Source organism: Aotus nancymaae, unplaced genomic scaffold, assembly GCF_030222135.1.
Source record: "Aotus nancymaae isolate 86718 unplaced genomic scaffold, 86718_ANA_hifiasm-v0.15.2.pri h1tg000079l, whole genome shotgun sequence".
Classification (NCBI taxonomy): domain Eukaryota; kingdom Metazoa; phylum Chordata; class Mammalia; order Primates; family Aotidae; genus Aotus; species Aotus nancymaae.
Window position 1 is genome coordinate 28,599,383 of NW_026988494.1, and position 18,957 is coordinate 28,618,339.

The following is an 18,957-nucleotide window of genomic DNA, read 5'->3' on the forward strand; positions in this document are numbered from 1 at the left end:
AATCAAGCACTGTAAAATCACACACTGAGCACCCAGTCTGACCTCCTGCCCTGCCCGCCGGCACAACAGGCTCTGAAACGCAGCGGCTGCAGAACCAGCGAGATAAACAGGGCAGTGGCAAGGAGGTTCTTACTCCAATGTAAGTACAGCCGCTGCCTGCTGATCCAAGGGCTGAGATCACCTGGACAGACTGTGCCGAAAGCCTTCTCTGATGCTGTTGCTTCTCAATAAACAGGTTCAATAAACAGGTCTCAGCATGTGCCTGCCAGTCAGTGAACAGGTGGAGGAGGAGGGAGGCAGAGGGCTGGCCTGTGCTAGGAAAGAGATGCTCATTGGGATCTCGTCTCTCAAAAGCATCAGTACTTTCTACAGATTGAAAACATTCTTTTTCACAGACTTGCAAACAGGTTTTAAGAAGCTGACTCACCCAATTTCCCATGCACCTCTTGACCAAGTTGGAAAAGAAAATCCACTGAGAATGTCTCATGTGCAGCATAGCTGAAAGTATTTTCTATGGCTCACCCGAATCATACCAACTCGAATTGATTGTGAAACTCTTTGCAGTTTGCCTGCTGCTTTCAAATCCACTCCCAGTTAAGAATTACAAGGACACATGAAGGGCATCTGCGACAGGGAACCGTGCAGGTGGAACTGGCTGTGGCAAGGATGGAGGAAAAGGGGCGGGTTTGTGACTATGGTAGAGGCTAGGGCATCACCGGGCCTCTGGGAGCAGCATCAGTCTGGTTATAAAAAGGCTGAGAGCTGGGCGCGGTGGCTCACGCCTGTAATCCCAGCACTTTGGGAGGCCGAGGCGGGCAGATCACCTGAGGTCAGGAGTTCGAGACCAGCTTGGCCAACATGGCGAAACCCTGTCTCTACTAAAAATACAAAAATTAGCCGGGCATGGTGGTGCACACCTGTAGTTCCAGATACTTGGGAGGCTGAGGCGGGAGAATCGCTTGAACCTGGGAGGTAGAGGTTGCAGTGAGCTGAGATAGCGCCACTTCACTCCAGCCTGGGCGACAGAGACTCCCTCTCAAATATAAAATAATAATAAAAGGCTGAGAGGCCCTTCTGTAAAAGGGGATGATAATGGTTACCTCCTGCGTTGTTTGAGGACTAAATGAGTTGACTTATTTAAAGTGTTTGGAATAAGGTCCGGCATCCAAGACCTCATACAATAAAAATAATCCATTAAAAATAACAGAAAATGAGAGAAGGCTGCTGCAGGACAACACAGAACCTTTTCAGTGGATAAATATTTTCTTGGGAGCCTACTTTTCCTCTTTAAACTCAAAGAACCAAGGAAAGCACTGGAGACTAAAATTGAGGTATTTTTACCGGGTGAAATAATTCAAGGCAAAAACAGGATTCATAGGCTACCCATTTTTAAAGTACCAAGCACAAAATGGTTTGTTGTTCTAATCTCCACTTAGATCCAGAAAACTAAGTGGACTGAAAAACAGACATGGAAAAACGAAAGCTGAGGGTATCTAGAGAAAATAGAGTCTCTGCCACCTTTGGATCCAATCTGCTGTTTGCTGAGCATATGACTCATTCTCACGCTGCCAACTCAATTATTAAAATCCTTCAGGAGCAGCCGGGAACAGTGGCTCACACCTATAATCCCAGCACTTTGGGAGGCTGAAGTGGGCGGATCACTTTGAGCTCAGGAGTTTGCGACCAGCCTGGGCAACATAGCGAAACCCTGTCTCTACTAACAATATAAAAATTAGCTGGGTGTGGTGGCGGGTGCCAGTAATCCCAGCTACTTGGGAGGCTGAGGCAGGAGAATCGCTTGAATCCAAGAGGCAGAGGTTGCAGTGAGCTGAGATTGCACCACTGCACTCCAACCTGGGCGACAGAGTGAGACTCCATCTCAAAAAAAAAAAAAAAAAAATCATTCAGGAGGCCTTTCTCTAGCCCTTGAAAACAATCATCATCACATTCTACATTCTCTCAATAAAAGTTGCATGTGGGCCAGATGTAGTGGCTCACACTTGTAATCCCAGCATTTTGGGAAGCCAAAGCAGGAGGATCACTGAAGGCCAGAAGTTCAAGACCAGCCTGGGCAACATAGCAAGACCGTGTATCTAGAAAAAATAAGAACATTAACCAGGTGTGGTGGCACATGCCTGCAGTCCCAGCACTCGGGAGGTGGAGGCAGGAGGATTGCTTGAGCCCAGGAGTTCAAGGATGCAGTGAGCTTTGATCAGGCCTCTGCAATCCAGCCTGGGCAACAGAAAGAGACCCTATCTCTGGAAAAAAACAAAAACCAAAAAAACCCCAAAAAACCAACAGTTGCACATGAAGTCTTACAGTTTGGCTGCCTTGGAATTCCTAACTCCAGGAACTACCAGGTCCCATCCGCACCTCCCTCCTCTGGTCTTCCCACCCAGCCCTGCACCCACGTCTGACCTAAATGCATCTCACTTGTCTCCTAAATACGCCTGCACACAATTGGGTATATTCTCTGGGATCTAATTTTTACTGGTAAAGGAAGTTAAAGCAAAAGGCCAAAAAAAAAAAAAAAAAAAAAAAAATCCAACCAGCATGTATTTATTTGTGAAAGTTAGCTCCCCTTGGGTTTCATGCATTCCCACTTCTCTCTGATCTCTGGCTTCACAGGCAAGATGGGACAGGCAGGGGAACTTGGGCATGTGCCCTCTGTGGAGTAAGTGACTTCAGAAACCTCTGAGGCTTTATAAGCCTGGGATTCTAACCTCTGGGGGACATGAAAACTCAGAGATGAGTCCTCAGGCTCTATATTCATAAGAATCTTTTCTCTGTGTGTGTGTGTGTCTTTTTAAACAAACAGCACTGCGCAGTATCCTTAGAGACTAAAGCCAAATGTCCTTCATGTTATTTTCTCTACATTTCAAGAATGTCGGGACCATGCTTCCTACCTAATGTGTGACCTTGAGAGTTAAAATCAAGGGCAAAAGATCACAGAATTGGGCGGCAAGTTTGGGTTCCCGTCACCAGCCACAATCTCTATATCAAATGGAGCATGACACACCTCCTGGGTTCTTCGTCCACATTTGCCTGAAGCAGGGCCAGGCAGTCTCAAGGCCTCCACGGCAGGCTGGGGACATGTGGTATGGGGAAAGGGGGTGCAGGGAAACTGGGTCCTAGGAGAGGAGTCTGAGAAAGAGAGAAGGAATACCTACGTGGATGAAAAGGAAAAGCAGGAGGAGATGAAGGCAACGCAGAGGGCAGAACAGCGGACACAGGGCTGAGAAGGCACAGGGCTGGACTCCAGAACCTCAGCAGAGCATTTCCTTCTCACGTGTCCCAGGGACGGTGTGAAGGGTCTGCAGGCATCTGAGTGAACCCACAGGCAGAGTTCAGCTGGCACACAGGGGGACAGCCAGGGCACGGCAGACGAGGGCGGCACAAAACATGGTGACGAGACGCCACTGCTGGGAGCGGGCTGAAAGGTGTCTTTTGCTCTAAGGACTTCCCAATCTGGAGACTAACTTTAGTTTCATGGCCTTAGCCTCTCAGTTTCTTGAGCCTTCTGAGGACCTCCTGATCATGACAAATAAGTAACTATTTACAACCATGTGACAGATAAATCAGTACAGGTGATTTTTCCTGAGGGACCCCAAAGGGAAACATATGAGACCACCCATTCTCGGCAGAGGAATGGCAAGAGTCCTCCTGTGAGAGCCGAGAGATGACACTGGCCCTGAGCCTGTCTACTACTGAAGCTTTGCAGTGGCGGGGGAGGCCTCAGAACCATCGGCTCTGCTGCTCAGTGGAGGGCGTTACGTTTCCCATCAAAACCACAACACCTCTCTGATTTGGGAATGTAATCATATAATTTCTACTTGGCAAAAATGCTGGTTGGCTACAGAACAAAAAGAACAATCTGAATCCAAGCTATTGCCTCTTAATCCTTTAATTAGACTGAGTCTTTCAGAAGAAAGCACCATTCATGGTTATTGAAGGGAACCAAGAGCAAACAGAGATAGTGACACACACACACACACATGCGCGCACAGACAAGCACGCACGTGCACACACGTGTGCACTTACATGAATGCATGTATTCATATGAATATAATTAAACACTCTTGCTGAAGGGCTCAGAGTTTATAAAAATTTATTTGTTTCTGAGAGCCATGATTTAGAACCTTAAAAAGGTCCTCCTGGGAACCTAACTTGGGGGAAATGTGGCGAGAGGGTGGGACTCGGCCGCCCATGGGCATGTCACAATATGCGCCCAGGCTCTCTGGGGTGAACTGTGCTCTGACTTCAGGCCAGAGTGTCTGCCCTGGCAGAGCCCTGACAGCTGAGTGGTTGGAAGGCCCCAGCTGGGGAGATTCATTTGAAATCTTTCTCCTTCTTCTTCTTCTTCTTTTTCACTGGCATTTCTTCTGGCGTAGCATCCTCTGCTATCTCTACTGGCTTTTGCAGCTTTTTCTTCCCTCTCCTCTTTTTGGGCTTCAGGGTGAAGTCTAGGCCCTCAGGCGGCTGCGCACAGTCGCCAGCATCCTGAGCAGAGGTCTCGGAACCCTGGTCCCAGCAGGGGCCTCTGAGCTGCTCCCCCGCACTCTTCTTCTTGGCCCCCTGCTCCTGGGCCCCATCCCTCTTGGGATTTTCCTCTGTATGCCTCTTGGCCTTGGGCTTCGGGGAACTCTTCACATCCTTACCTGCTGCCTCTTTGTTTCTTTTCTTCATCTTTTTTCTATCCACCTGAGTCTCGGAAAGGTCAGGCCCTGGATCTGGGACGTGGGGCTTGTTCTTCAGTGCTGCCATCCGCTGGGCAAAGTACTCCTGGATGGTGAAGGCACTGGTTGTCGTGCTTTCATTCTCGTCTGGAGTGGAGGAACTGGCATCGCCCTACGGTGGGGAGAGGAGTTAAAAGGCAGGTCAGCATCAACTGTTCATCCCTCGCTGCACCCGGGAGGCACTCACACCCAGCACTTAGGAGACAAGACTGAGTGCCAGGCTCCCTTCGGCCTCTCCCTTCTGGCCGGCCTGGACTGCAGGCCTGCAGCAAGGCGGCCGGCCACACGCTCCGGCTGAGTACTAGGTGGGGTGGGAGATGACAGGCAGAAGCTAATGTCAGAAGGGAGTTGGCAAGCCGCCTCCACGGAATTCTGAGTAAACATCTCCCTAGAAACAAGTGTTGTGGTGACTAAGCTCCCAGAATCTCCCATGAAAACAGAGACACTGGCATTCCAGAGTTTGGCGATTTTGTTAGACGTGGATGTCAGCTTCATTATGGATTATGCCGGCCTCTGTGTGCTGATCTAGAAACTTAGATGCCACCTGGATAGGTTAACCGTCCATGAGGACAGAAGCCGGATTCCACCCTAGACCCTGGCTTGCCGGGAGCACCCTTTCTCCCCGAAAGGCACAGCGTGGCCGTTTTGGCAGCTGCTCCCAAAGGGAGTGCAGAGAGAGACTGTGCGTGTCTCAGCCTCCCTGCAGAGGCACGGGCCAGCCTGGTGGCTTCTTTCCCTCTGCTGGGAACGGGGAGCAGAGAAATGCCTCATCTTTCCCCAACTAGATACTCAGGACTGTGTCTGTGCTGTTTTTAAATGTGAGGAGTTACTCACACATAACAGCTGGGATTAGGTGAGGCTTATATTTAATTTTAAATGAATATACTGCATTGTCAGGTAATTATCTAATATAAGAAAAAACATGAAAAAAAGTTATGTATCTAAAAGTACATTTTGCTCTAAAGCTTGGGAAGCAAGAGGAAATTCCCAAGGGGAGAATCTGGGATCAAGAATGAAATGCTGGGATCACCATTTGGGTTGAGGCTGCAGTAAGGTGAGGAGACGCGCCTGTGAGGCGGGAAGCGCCTTCAGCTTGAAGACTATAGGAAGATGCTCGGAGTCAGGTCAATGTCTGCAGCAACTCTGCCCATAGACTCTGGAAATAACCGAGTCATTAAACAGCCATGCTAAACAGGTTTTCAGTCACCCAGCTTCTTCCTTCATACTCATTTACTCCCACAAGAAGAGTCTGGTGTTCCACGCTTTCATGTTGGGAGGGTGAGAAAGGGCTTCTGAATAAAGCAATCTCCAAGGCAGGATTCTACTATTAATCTTCAATTTGACTGGCAAGGTTCTGCTTGTGCAGGTAACTGAATTACAAACCACCGATTCACAGTGGTCCTCAAAAAGCAGCTCAGTGGAATCCAAGATAACATCCCATTTGCAGTTCCAGCAGAATCGGTATTATCAGGTATCAATGGACAATTGGGCCTTGAGCGGCAAGTGTCCCACAGAGCTTTCACCAAAGGGTACATTAAAAAAAAATTATGTGGTTAGTTCTGGAATTTCAAAATAGGCGGAACATGTGGAATAAGTCAACTGAGTTTTGGGAAGAAGTTTACATTTTATCTATTACTATTCAATTTGTGCTGAAATTCCATCAGGTCATTTTGAGGAAAATAAAAAATATCTGCCCCAGGAGATCTTTTTGTTCTTCAAATTATTGAAAAAGATCTTCTCAAGGCTCTCCCGGCGCTAGCCAACCCCAATCTCATGAACAAGAAAGATCCTGCCTCCCAGGGACGGGCACCCTCACAGCCACACTGGGACAGGCTGGGTGACGGTGGCTGGCTCGTTTATGCAACAGAGGTCTCACTGACAATTTCACAGCACTACAGGAGCCTGCAGTCTGTGGGCCACTCTTTTGATATGTATTTGTAAGGTTGGAACTCACAACTGAGTCAAACCCTATAACTCCTTACCTTCCTCATCTATTTATTACCGTGTGAATTCCTGATTTTAATCATAGGAACCAACTAATGATATTAACCATATTTTTTATTACCAGGAAATTTAAGACCATTTTTGAGTCACTTGTTGAATTCAGTGGGACTTTCTAACCCCAGAAATAAGTATGCTTATAACCAACTCCTGGGATGTAAAGAGTTTAATGGGCACAGGCCATTGCATAGGCTTAGCAGGGCACGGAGACAGGCCAGAGAAGGCCAGCACCTGAATCCTGCTCCTTCGCAGCAAAGTGCTGGTCACACAACGATCGGCTGGCGAGAGCTGCCTAACGCGGGGTAGCCCCCGCCGACACCACAGAAACGTGCCTATTTTAAAGACCATGATGGACTCAAAGGAAAAATTTGTTGAAAATCTGACTCCTGCAGGAGCAACGGCCAGGACTCATCTTTCATACACCAAAGTCAGAAAGTCAGTTTCACTGCAGAGATTCTAATCCTGCTTCTGCATTCTTGGCCATGGCATCACATAAAAATAAACACATCTCTTCAAGAAAACTAATGCTTTTATATGTGGTCTCTATCAAAGTAAACAAGTATTGAGAAAAACAAGTTACTTTTAAGTATTTTGAAATGACAGTAACTTGCATTTTCCCACATGTCCATTAAACACACAATACAACCTCAAGAAATAAATTCTGATATTTAAATGTGACTCTTACTGCTTCACAAATGTTGAGAATGTCTCTGTTTGCTAATGGAGCTCCAAAAACTAATGAAACAAATTTACGAGTAACTTGAAAACTTCTGGTTGCACGTAAAATACTACCAAGAAATATGGTTAACTCATCATCTTGCCAAATGCGGTTTAAGCTTAGGGATTCAGGAAATGTCTCTCTCTCTTTTTGAAACTCCAATGCCTGCTGTCAACTAAAGGAAGTTTTTGCCACTAATGGGAAAAACCACGATTACTTTTGCACCAATGTAATAAAATAAGCAGAACTGGCCTGGTCTGTTCACAGCAAGCCTAATGGTCCTCTCCCTTCCTTAAGTGCTAATGAGTGCATCGCACGTGTCAAAAACATTTGATGACTGACTTTCCCAAATGGTAAGTGGGCCTTAATTTCTACCCAATCAATAAGTATCTTGTGGCTTTGAACAGAGATGACTCCAGAGCACCTGTTCCCCAGTTCACACAGCCCTAAGAATTTAAAGCCGGGCCCATGGGCACCCTGCTGAAACACGTAAGGAAGCTTCACCCAAAGTGATCGGGCCTGAGGGTCCTGCAGAAGGCAGCTATCACCAGCGTGTCAGGCACTTGACATCATGTGGCATCTCAGCCGACTCTTGCAGCAACCTGAGGAGAGGCATCCTCTCCACATGACAGGCAGAGAGTGAGACTCCCGGCACTTAATCCGCAGAAGGTCTCACAGCTGGGACACGGCAAGAGAGAGACGGCCCCAAGACTGCCAGGTGCAAAGCCCTTGCTCCCTCTACCACAGGACCCGACTCCTAGCTCCCATCTCATGGACTGCCTTGTCATCTTCCTTTCCCTTCAGAAGCCACCCTAAAACTAAAATATGTATCAACTGACCGCATAATCCAGAGACTAAGGTCCACACTCACCTAAGCTGACTGATGCAGAAAAAATATCCACAGAAATAGTATGTTCAGAAGAGAAAAACACTACATCATCTTGGTTTGCAATTCATATAAATAAAAAAAGCCTGAAGCCAGAATTAAGAGTTTTATAATTTATCAAACTAGCATGTACATTCACTTGAAAAAGTGTGACTGTCTTAAAGCAGAGAGTAAAACCCAAGTCCAGGCCTTCCACCCAGGCAGGAAGCCCTCTTGGGCAGTTGCTGGACAGCCTCCACCCGGACACTTCTGATATGGAAAGGTGGCTGCTCTGGTTCTCTGCCTCAGTTTCCTCCTCAGCAACAGGTAGATTCAGGTGGTTCATGGGCATACACCGTGTGCCATGGTTAGAGCTGGAGAATCTTAAGGCCATCTCTGGCAATTATAATTGATCTCTGAGGAAAAACAAACAGTGGGGACAAAGGCAAGCAGACCCTGCAGAGAGGCCCTGCAGGTATCAATTACAATCCACCACAGTCCTCTCCGGTCCCTGAAAGGCGCCTGAGGCTACACACACTTATCAACTTTTCTCAGATGTCTACAGAATTAGAGTCTGTCTGCCTCTTTTAGGATCCTCCATGTGGAGACTCCGTAGCTCCATGAGTATCTGCGCCAGCTCCTCTGCGCTCACGGAGGACTTGCTCTTGTGTCATTCAAATGTGTATACTGAGATGGATTACCAGTAAAATGCCCAGATACAGAGGGTTCTCCATTCTTCTCAGAAGAATCTTTTGGGGCAAGGACACGAAACAGTTTGCACAGAGACCTTAGTTAGGTCCCTGGAGCAGATGTGCTTTACCATAAAATCCCCTAGTGATGATCAACATGCCAGTCCAGGGATGGGCTTCAAAGGCAAGCCTTTCAGCTCGCCAGCCTTGCTCATACATCACTACTGATCTTTTTTTTTTTTTTTTTTCTTTTTGAGACGGAGTTTCACTCTTGTTGCCCAGGCTGGAGTACAATGGCATGATCTTGGCTCATTTCAACCTCCAAGTGATTCTCCTGCCTCAGCCTCCCGAGTAGCTGGGATTACAGGCATGCACCACCACGCCCGGCTAATTTTGTATTTTTACTAGAGATGGGGTTTCTCCATGTTGGTCAGGCTGGTCTCGAAATCCTGACCTCAGATGATCCACCTGCCTCAGCCTCCCAAACTGCTGGGATTACAGGCGTGAGCCACCGCGCCTGGTATCACTACTGGTCTTAAGTGACAAGATGATGGAATCTTTCTGATTTCTACGTTAAGACATAGAGGTCATGCTGTAACAGTAATCCTTCAATGAACTTTGTTATCAAAGTAGACAAGCAGAGCTCAATGGTAATGGATTTAGCAACTGGGGTTGTGAGCCCTGATGGCTACTGCCCATGATGAACAAATGCTCATTGCCACCACAGCCTGCCTGTCATCAGCCTGTGCTGGGTTAGTCTGTGAAAAGTTAAGAAAGCTTGGCAAGTGAGTAGTTTGACAGAACATTCTGTACCTTTTCCAAACTTTCCAGCAGGGCAGTTTTGACAAACACAAATTATGTCTCCATGTATCCCTTCAGGTACGAAGTGACTCTGTGTGACTTGTCAAGACACAGGGATTGTGAAGACCCACTGTCAGCTGTGTGTGAACTTTAAACTCCAACCAAAGGGGCAGGATGAACTGACCCAGTCACTCCCTCGCTATGCTGGCCTACAGTGCTCCTCCACATCCCCGTTCACGGTCACCTGCATCCCTTTCTTGAAGATCAAGTGCAAGACTGCTTCATTCCACAAGTCTGACCCCATGTGAGCATCCTTTCTTGTTCATTACCCATAAGAGCAATTTGTGGCTTCTATTTTCTGTATTCGTATAATTTGCTTTACACACATCTTCTCAAGGAAACAAGTTTCTTGAGGACAGGGCCATTTCTATTTCATTTGTATTCACACAATCCACAATCTCCCTAATGAGGAACAAGGTATGGTAAGTGCTCAAAAAAAGCACAAAGACACCAAACCCAGCTGGACCAAGGCTGTGAAGACCTCCCACCACCACCCACTGGCCACAGATGCTTTGTGTTTGTCAGCATGAACTCGTATGCACATCAGGCAGATCTAATGTGCAGAAGGGGCATGGGAGGGTAAGAAGAGAATCAGCATTTTGAGTGCAGATTCTTCCCAACCACAAGAAACCACTCCCTTCTCATCAGGTACCATCTTACCTTCCTCTTGATGCAAACTGCTTCTCTAAGACGTACTGCAAGGTACATCTGAGTGCTGTCTGCTGTCAGCCAGTTCCTTCCTGGCCCTTAGCAATAAATAGGAACTCAGTCCAGTGATCCATCCATTTCTCCTTCTTGCCTATCATTCCACACGTTACCACAGTCGCCTTCGAGGGGATAAGTCAATTGGAAAAAAGCAAGGTACCATGTGGTATGGGAACTGCCATGTTCTTTCTGTGGAATTAGTTGAACACAAGCAATGCTAGCAGGGGCTGAACTGTTCTTGCTGAAGAGAAGGGAGTTCTCGGGCATATCAGATACGAAGGTAGCTGCTCACTGGAAGAAGAACAGCATGGGATGGAAGTTCCACTAGCAGCCTCTGGTAGCAAGCTGTGAAGGTGCGTGCACCTACATTATAACTTAGCTGAAAACACAACCTGGGCAAGCTGATTCTAGGGAGTCATCGAAACGAGTTTGCCACTGAAGGCTGAGCTAGGCAGCAATTCACAGCAGTTGGTCAGAAAGCTTGCACTGAGCCACTATGGCGGGTGACCCTGCTCTTCTCTCTATGGCACTTCTGTGGTTTCATGCTTTTCCTTTGTGGTTTCCACAAAACTGAAAACATACAGTGTTCTACTGATGAACAGCTATTTTTACACTCACAAAAAGCTTTTCAGGTGTGAAATCTCGTACATTTTTCAAGACATCCATCACTCACATCCGGAATTAGGCTAAACACACAAAGTCTCGGTAATGAACAGCCTCAGGGAATCTGCCTGGGAGACGCGATTGGTTTTAGCATTATCAAGTATCACAAGAGTAAAAAACAAACATAAAATCCCACTGACTGAAGACAGCTGTGACTTGAAGTGGTGTTAAAAAAGTAAAGATATACTTTGGGAGGCCGAGGCGGGTGGATCACGAGGTCAAGAGATCGAGACCATCCTGGTCAACATGGTGAAACCCCGTCTCTACTAAAAATACAAAAATTAGCTGGGCACGGTGGCGCGTGCCTGTAATCCCAGCTACTCAGGAAGCTGAGGCAGGAGAATTGCCTGAACCCAGGAGGCGGAGGTTGCGGTGAGCTGAGATCGCGCCATTGCACTCCAGCCTGGGTAACAAGAGCGAAACTCCGTCTCAAAAAAAAAAAAAAAAAAAAAAAAAAAAAAAAAGTAAAGATATAATAACAGAATGAGAACTATGCAGCAACTCAACTGGAAAATACAGAAACTGTGTGTGTGTGCACACGTGCAAACAAGTATAAGAACCTGTAGCATGTATTAGGAGCCCAATCTGGAGAGGTTCCAGAGCGTTCTCTCTAGAACAGAGATTGGTGAACTTTGGCCGTGGGCCTAGTTTTTAATGATTTTTAAAAAATCATTTCTAAATGGTTAGAAGGAAACAAAAGGTTATTTTATGACATGTAAACATTATATGAACTTCAAATACCAGTGTCCTTAAAGTCTTGAATTTCCTGTAAAAAATCTTGTGAAAATTTGTTTTCTCTCTCATTAAAAATGTATACACAATAGGTGCTAAGTAAATAATCACTGAATAAATTTCTTATAAAATCTGCTCTGCGATTGTGAATACAGTACTGCTGACTTTTGGAAGTGGTAGGTGCTTTTTAAGGGCACACACATAATGTACCTTTATATGCACGTTTGGAACTGGAGGACACTGGGCTTTGACAAAGTCCTGAAGCTCCATCTCCTGCCAGCGACAGAATCCCTACTTTCCTGAACTGTGTCAGCAAACAGCAGAGAGGCTGCTAACTGCTGCCTGCTTTTCAGCAGCAAAGACAGCAGACAAAAAGTTTGGTGAAAAAGTGATCTGACATAAAAGAGAACCCTCAGCAACCCAGCAAGTATGCAGACATACCTTTCTTACAATCAGGCATCAGAACTCCACTTGGAATTCACAAACTCAACCACGGCTGACGTCGGAGTAGATAATGTGAACTAGAAGGGACAGAACAGCTTGCCATTCACTGGACTTTAGTAGAGAAATACAAAGAATGCCAAATTCCTCACATGAAGCCCAATGCTAACAGGGCTGTTAATTTTATGTCTTTTTCTCTTTGTTTTTCCCCATATGCCTAATCAGCTATTCCAATTGCCACTTATTAGGAAAAGCCGACATAAACATGTTTTAAAAGGATGGTTCTTTATGGCAACAGCTTCTCAAGTAACCAACATCAGGATCACTGACAAGAGTCATCCAGCCTCTGAGGAAAAAGAGGGAAAGAGACAGAGGAGCAGGCTTCTTGCCTCCCTGAAAGGTCCTCAGGCTCGGAGAGTCACAGTGACTCGTGTGACAACCTTTCTCGACACACTGGCCATGAAGATAAATGAGGCTCCTCCAGAGCTGGAGATGATCAATGTGACATAGGCCCCAACTTCTGAGAATGATGTCTAAAAATAATCCAAATTGACTGCATTTTATAATTCTAGGTCAACTGGTTCTCTCCCCTGCTCTCCGGAGGCAGGACAAACAGCTTTGATAAACAGCTGAGAGCCAGCACTGGCCTCTCACAGAACAGAGCAGAAGCTTCCAGCGGGTTCTGTCTCTTCCATCTTTACTCCACAGGAAGAGGTGAAAGTTGCTTAAGAACCGTGACAACTCAAATGCAGGCTCCTTACTATAGAAAGCACAGCAGTTACTGAAGGTTCTAGAAAATCTAAAATCTTCTATTCTAAAAAGAATATTTTTATAGAATAAAATCTTTATTTTGAAACTAGGAATAGGGTATGCATGGTTACATGGATTAACTAATCACTATTGTTTATAAAAGAAAAGTAAATTAGGTGAATACAGTTGACTAATTAAAAAAGCCTCCTCTTTCAATTCTTGTAAACTACATAAGGCTAATATTTTCACATACTCTTTCTTTCACCAGAAATCAATGTAGCAAATAAAAATACTTAAGAAATATTTTTATGAGTAAATTAGGGCAAGGCAAACTCATTACATGTTTAAAAGATACTAAAATTAGTAAGAATAAACAAAATTCTGAATTTAATCAAGTTAAAACAGTAAATGATGGCCGGGCGCGGTAGCTCAAGCCTGTAATCCCAGCACTTTGGGAGGCCGAGGCGGGCAGATCACGAGGCCAAGAGATCGAGACCATCCTGGCCAACATGGTGAAACTTGTCTCTACTAAAAATACAAAAATTAGCCGGGCATGGTGGCATGCGCCTGTAGTCCCAGCTACTTGGGAGGCTGAGGCAGGAGAATTGCTTTAACCCGGGAGGTGGAGGTTGCAGTGAGCCGAGATTGTGCCACTGCACTCCAGCCTGACACCTGGTGACAGAATGAGACTCTGTCTCAAAAAAAAAAAAAAAAAAAAAGTAAATGATATAAAATAATACAACAGATAGTGTTCTATCACAATAAAAAAGAGAATATACTGGGACAACTTATTTTTAGCATAGACAAAAACTAAACAACAACAAACCAACTACAAAGCCAATTCTACTCAGGAGAAAGCCTAACCAGTTACACTGAGGTTATAATTCCAATGAGCTCATAAAAAATATAAATCATTACTGCTATTAAATATATAATTCTATAATGACCTCTTCTCTTAGTTTTACACAAGCTATAATAATTTTTATTTTATAAACAAAAAAGATACCGAAAGCTTAAGTGAAAGAGTACAAGGCTGTCTCCCTGCATGCTCAGAATCCAAAACGGTGCTTGCAGCAAAACCTGCCTTGTTTGCAACAAAGCATTACTTGCAGTCCCGAACCGACCCAATCACCAGAAATTCAATGCCCTCCAGCATTCTGCTTCTCAAACTATCGGGGTAAAGGATGAGTTTTGTCTGTTCTGGTATTTTTTATTTTGCCTTTAAGAATTTCAATCCATTACAGGGCAAACTTTTTATAAAGTTAAAAAAGTTACTAGACAAATGAAATTTTAAAAAGACATCTAAAGCCCAAGCCCTAATTTATAAAAATTATTGTCAAATTACTATAAAAGCTTCTAAATGCTTACTCTGAATTTCTGTCTTTATCTTGTCTATGGACATACTTTGAGTGGCACTGCTATAAAATTTCAGCTACCAAAGGACAGAAAACAGGTGCTCAATTTAAGATAGCAGTGGCACTGACCTGGCTGTTGAAGATTGGACACACAACGGACAGAATGTGTGATCTAGGCCAAGTCAAACGCAATCATTTCCAAGACAGGGAAACAGGGTTCTTCAGTAACTTTTTTCAACATAGTTTCTTCCCATGCCTTTCTTCAAACACACTCTTAAACAGAAGGCCAAGCTGTATGACACATCAGGGAGCTTTGGCTCAGGTGGGTTGGGGGTAACCCAAAGCTCATGCCCCTCCCCTCCCCTCATTAAGGCCCCTGGGGATCCTAGAGCTCTATGGAATCCAGTTTGAAAATCAACAGCTACATTTTTAAGGTCCAATAAAATTCTAGCATTCATTATAGCACCCAGCAAAAGGAGAAGGCAAAAGCTTTCCAAGATAAAATTGGTCTTTGGCCAGAAGCGCTGGCTCACACCTGTAATCCCAGCACTTTGGGAGGCTGAGGCAGGTGGATCACCTGAGGTCAGGAGTTCAAGAGCAGCCTGGCCAACATGGCAAAACCCCGTCTCTACCAAAAATACAAAAATTAGCCAGGCATGGTGGTGCACACCTGTAATCCCAGCTATTTAGGAGGCTGAGACAGGAGAATTGCTTGAACCCAGGAGGAGGAATTGCAGTGAGCTGAGGTCACACCACTGCCCTCCAGTCTGGGCGGCACAGCAGGACTCCATCTCAAAAATAAATAAATAAATAAATAAAATAAATAAATAAATAAATAAATTTGGTCTTTAGCATTCATTATATAATATACATAACTCTTAACACTGTCATTAACCTTTCAGTCAACAATGGGCTGTTAGAATCGTCCAGCCAACCAATTTCTTCCAAAAATGGTAACAAAGAATCAAGACTAAGCTCCTCAATACTGCGAAGCCTCAAGTTGCAAACTGGGTCCTCCTGAGGCTCACAATGGCTGGTGATGACCTCAGGCTGCCCACTCTTCCGGCTCTGCCTGGTGAGGTCAGGAAGAGACCATGAGGAAGGGGAAGCAGGGGACGGGATAATGCTGTCCAGACCTGTCACCACAGTTGCCACCCTGCTCTCTTCAGACTACAGCTGGAGAAGCAGAGCTTCACCTTCTCTGCCAACCCTTCCCCCACACTGCAACCCAAAGAAAGGTCCCCCTTCTTCCTGTTTTCATGACGTCACAGAAGGAAAATCTGGGGAGGAATGTTACTTCTTCTTTCCTGGCAAGAGAGAAGGACAGAAGGAAAAATGAGCCAGTGTTTCCCTCCTCTCCTCCTGCAATAGGCCATGTGGATGTCAATTTCTTACTATCACAAAAGCTCTTAAAACCACTTGCTTCATCTGTCAACAAACAAAAAGCCAAATCTAATCCTTTCAGGTCAAACCTATGTCCTGGTGAAGCTCTAACCAAACAAAACAGCCCGGCGACTTTCAACCCTTGGGTGTGCTGGCAGGCCCTGCCCTCAGCTCACCCTCACTGCTTTCTCATTTCTTCTTTATGAGTGTCTTATTATGAAGTTATGTTTGCTGATCTACAAGACGACATAAATTTTTCCTGGTACTAAAACAACTTTCAAAAAAGCCATGACCCACTTTCTCCTTTCTGGCTCCTCTAGAAAGTAGAGGCAGGCCCAGGCCCCGTTTGAAGTCCTTGCTGCCGGGAGATGGCCAGTTTATGTCTCTCGTCCTAGGACAGGAAAAGGATGCACTCTCGGCACCATGTGCGAGGGTGAGATAAGACCAGAGATTCTGTCCTCAGCGCCTTATCAGCTTTTCCTGCCACTTTCCAGAGCAGACAGCACCATGGCTGGCAGTGAGCGAAGCTAGCTGGAGGGGGGCTATGTGTGCGAGGGGCTTGGGGACAGCAGCGAATGAGGTAGGCAGGGCGTAGAATGAGAAAAGGAAAGAGAAGAGGTTCTTCATGTATCTTAAAATGGTTTGGTCCCCTCAAAATTGCCTTTACCTTTTTTAAACACGTGGATTTGCATCTCTGGGAAAACAGCAGCAACCAGGATAGACGTTTTTATGAGGACTTCCGTTCTGGTTAGAAGGAACCACCACTTTCCTTGCTTTGAGCCCTGCCCCTCACTGCCTCGTGCGACTGGCTCCTGGGCACGTAGCACAGGACGGATCTGCTATCAGATGCTCCGTGGAATGCCTGCGGAGCCCAGGCTGCAGAGCGGGCGCCTTCCACACGCACTCGAGCCTGCATGTGGGTCTCCACCCGCACACCCACCATCTCTCAGGGCCAGGACAGTCTGCCTCACAGTGCAAAGGAACAAGGGAGGCTACGGGACACTCCTCCAAATACAGACGAATGGCATGGATGAGCTGCTTTGTTTCGCAACAAATAACTTCTGAGAATCCACGGATTACACTCTTTAGAAACCCTGGTCTCTTGAGGCTGGGTTAGGGAGGGAGTGAATATAACTCTTGGAAAAGAATCTAGACTAAGCAGGAAAATTTTAACTTAGTTATGGACTCATTTATAATGAACTCGTGAATGTTCAGGTTGAGTGTCCCTTATTTGAAATGCTTGGGACCAGAAGAGTTTCGGATTTTGGATTTAGGGATATTCGATCTGGAATATCAATATAAATATGCTAAATTGATATTCTAGGTTGAATATCCCTCTCTCGCTTTTGCAATTTGTTGCTGATGAAACCAAACCATTTGTCCTATAAAGTTCTCTCATAGTCAGATTTTGCTGACTGTATTGCTGTGGTCCAGGTAAACATACTTCTCTGTCTCATGTATCTCCTGTAGGGTTCATGCAAGAGGCAGCCTTACTTTCTAATGGAGCACTTTTCCAATGCCAGCACGTTGTTTTATGAAAAACTGGGCTGGATTTATGGTCTAGTAAGTTTGGGAAACAAGTCTGTGCTATTCCTCCCTTTGATTCATAGTGCACATCACCACCCGAGACACGTGGCGGCTGTGCTTCAGAACGACCCACATTTATTTGATCTTGAAACTCTTTTTGGTAAACACTCGCTGGTATCCCATGAAATCAGTGCTCTGCTGAACCTACTTTGAAAGGGCTATTCAAATAGATAGTTCCATTAACTGGATAAAATGAGTAGTTCTCTTGTTAAACTTGCAGTTAAATCTGTTTTCCCTAGCCTGTCCAACAGGGTGGGCTTGTGCCAAGGTATGTTTTTTGCAAAAATGACAAAAGCATAAAAGGGAAGTGAAAAGAGGACCTGGCATACCTGCCACTGTGGACACTAGCTTGCAGGGTGCCTCTGGGAGGAGAGGTGAGCACTTTCCTAGTTATCCCATGATTGAAGTGAGAATGTCTGTTCCTAGGTTTAGAGAAGTTACTCTTCCATTTTGGAATGGAGGGTAGTAAAGAAATAACATATCCTAAATGGTGCCAAGTATGGACGTATTTTCTTTGTTTACTTTGAAGGCTGCCTACAATCTAGCCATATTTTTTTAAGAATTGTGTGTAAGCAGTGAGCCTTGCAGAGTCTGACAGTGACATGACCACTGTGAAGAATTAAGATCTTGGGAGTCAGGTTCCACTTAAAGTCTGTGCAAAGTTCCAACCACAGAACCAAGAATAAATGTATAAAATAATCAAGTGAATAAAATATGGAACATAAGTCAATGGACATATAACAAAATCAAAATCAAAAAAGCAACTTCTAAAAGTGAAATGAAACAAACTTGATTCTGCAACTAGCTGGTGAACAGCCACACAAAAAGTAATTTCAAATGACTTAAAAGAGAATAATTTAGCTGTATACGCTGGATAGGAAATATGTAAAGACCAAAAGAACTGCCACACCCCCAAAACAAACCCTCTGAATCTCTCTCTCTCTTTTTAAATAATCGAGTAATTGGCATTATCCTGTGACTGTTGTGTATATAATGGGAAATAAGCACATGATTACTGCGATATTCTAATGTTCTTATTTCTGGAACCTATTGATTCCAGGAATCTTACTGTGGGTAAGTAAAGATAAAAGATGAATGGGGTTAAGCCCTTGTGGTCCTAAATCTAAATTGGCAATATGACTATAAACTCAGGATACATTTTATGATTAAAAAATTACAGTTGTATATGTAACAAGGCCTACAAATGAAGACCAATCTAGGAATAAGTGAACAACCCCAAAGCCTAAAGTGTGTCTCTAAATATCACTTACCACAAAAAAGGAATCAGGGAGAAATGGATGACTCCAAGCGTAGGGCAGCAAACGTACACAGAGGGCCTAGAAACTCTTACACTAGATTGGAAGGAAGCTATCAAATACCACTTAGGGTCATGTCAACAGTACTCAGGTCATTATCTGTGTATACAAATGCCACAGATTTTTGTACGTTCATCATGTATCCTGCAACTTTA

General features: G+C 45.0%; 1 protein-coding gene across 3 annotated transcripts in view; it reads right to left on the bottom strand.

Moving 5' to 3' along the window:
• Positions 1-4,091: 4,091 nt before the first annotated feature.
• The window catches only part of PINX1 (PIN2 (TERF1) interacting telomerase inhibitor 1), a 76,845-nt gene continuing 61,979 nt past the window's right edge, over positions 4,092-18,957 (bottom strand). For 2 of the 3 annotated variants that reach the window (XM_012457343.2, XM_064368790.1), the window contains one exon: positions 4,092-4,848. In XM_012457343.2, coding sequence (XP_012312766.2) covers positions 4,330-4,848 — 519 coding nt within the window. In that variant the 3' untranslated portion in view covers positions 4,092-4,329. The remainder of the gene's footprint in view (positions 4,849-18,957) is intronic. The other variant, XM_021667165.2, reaches the window with a different exon arrangement.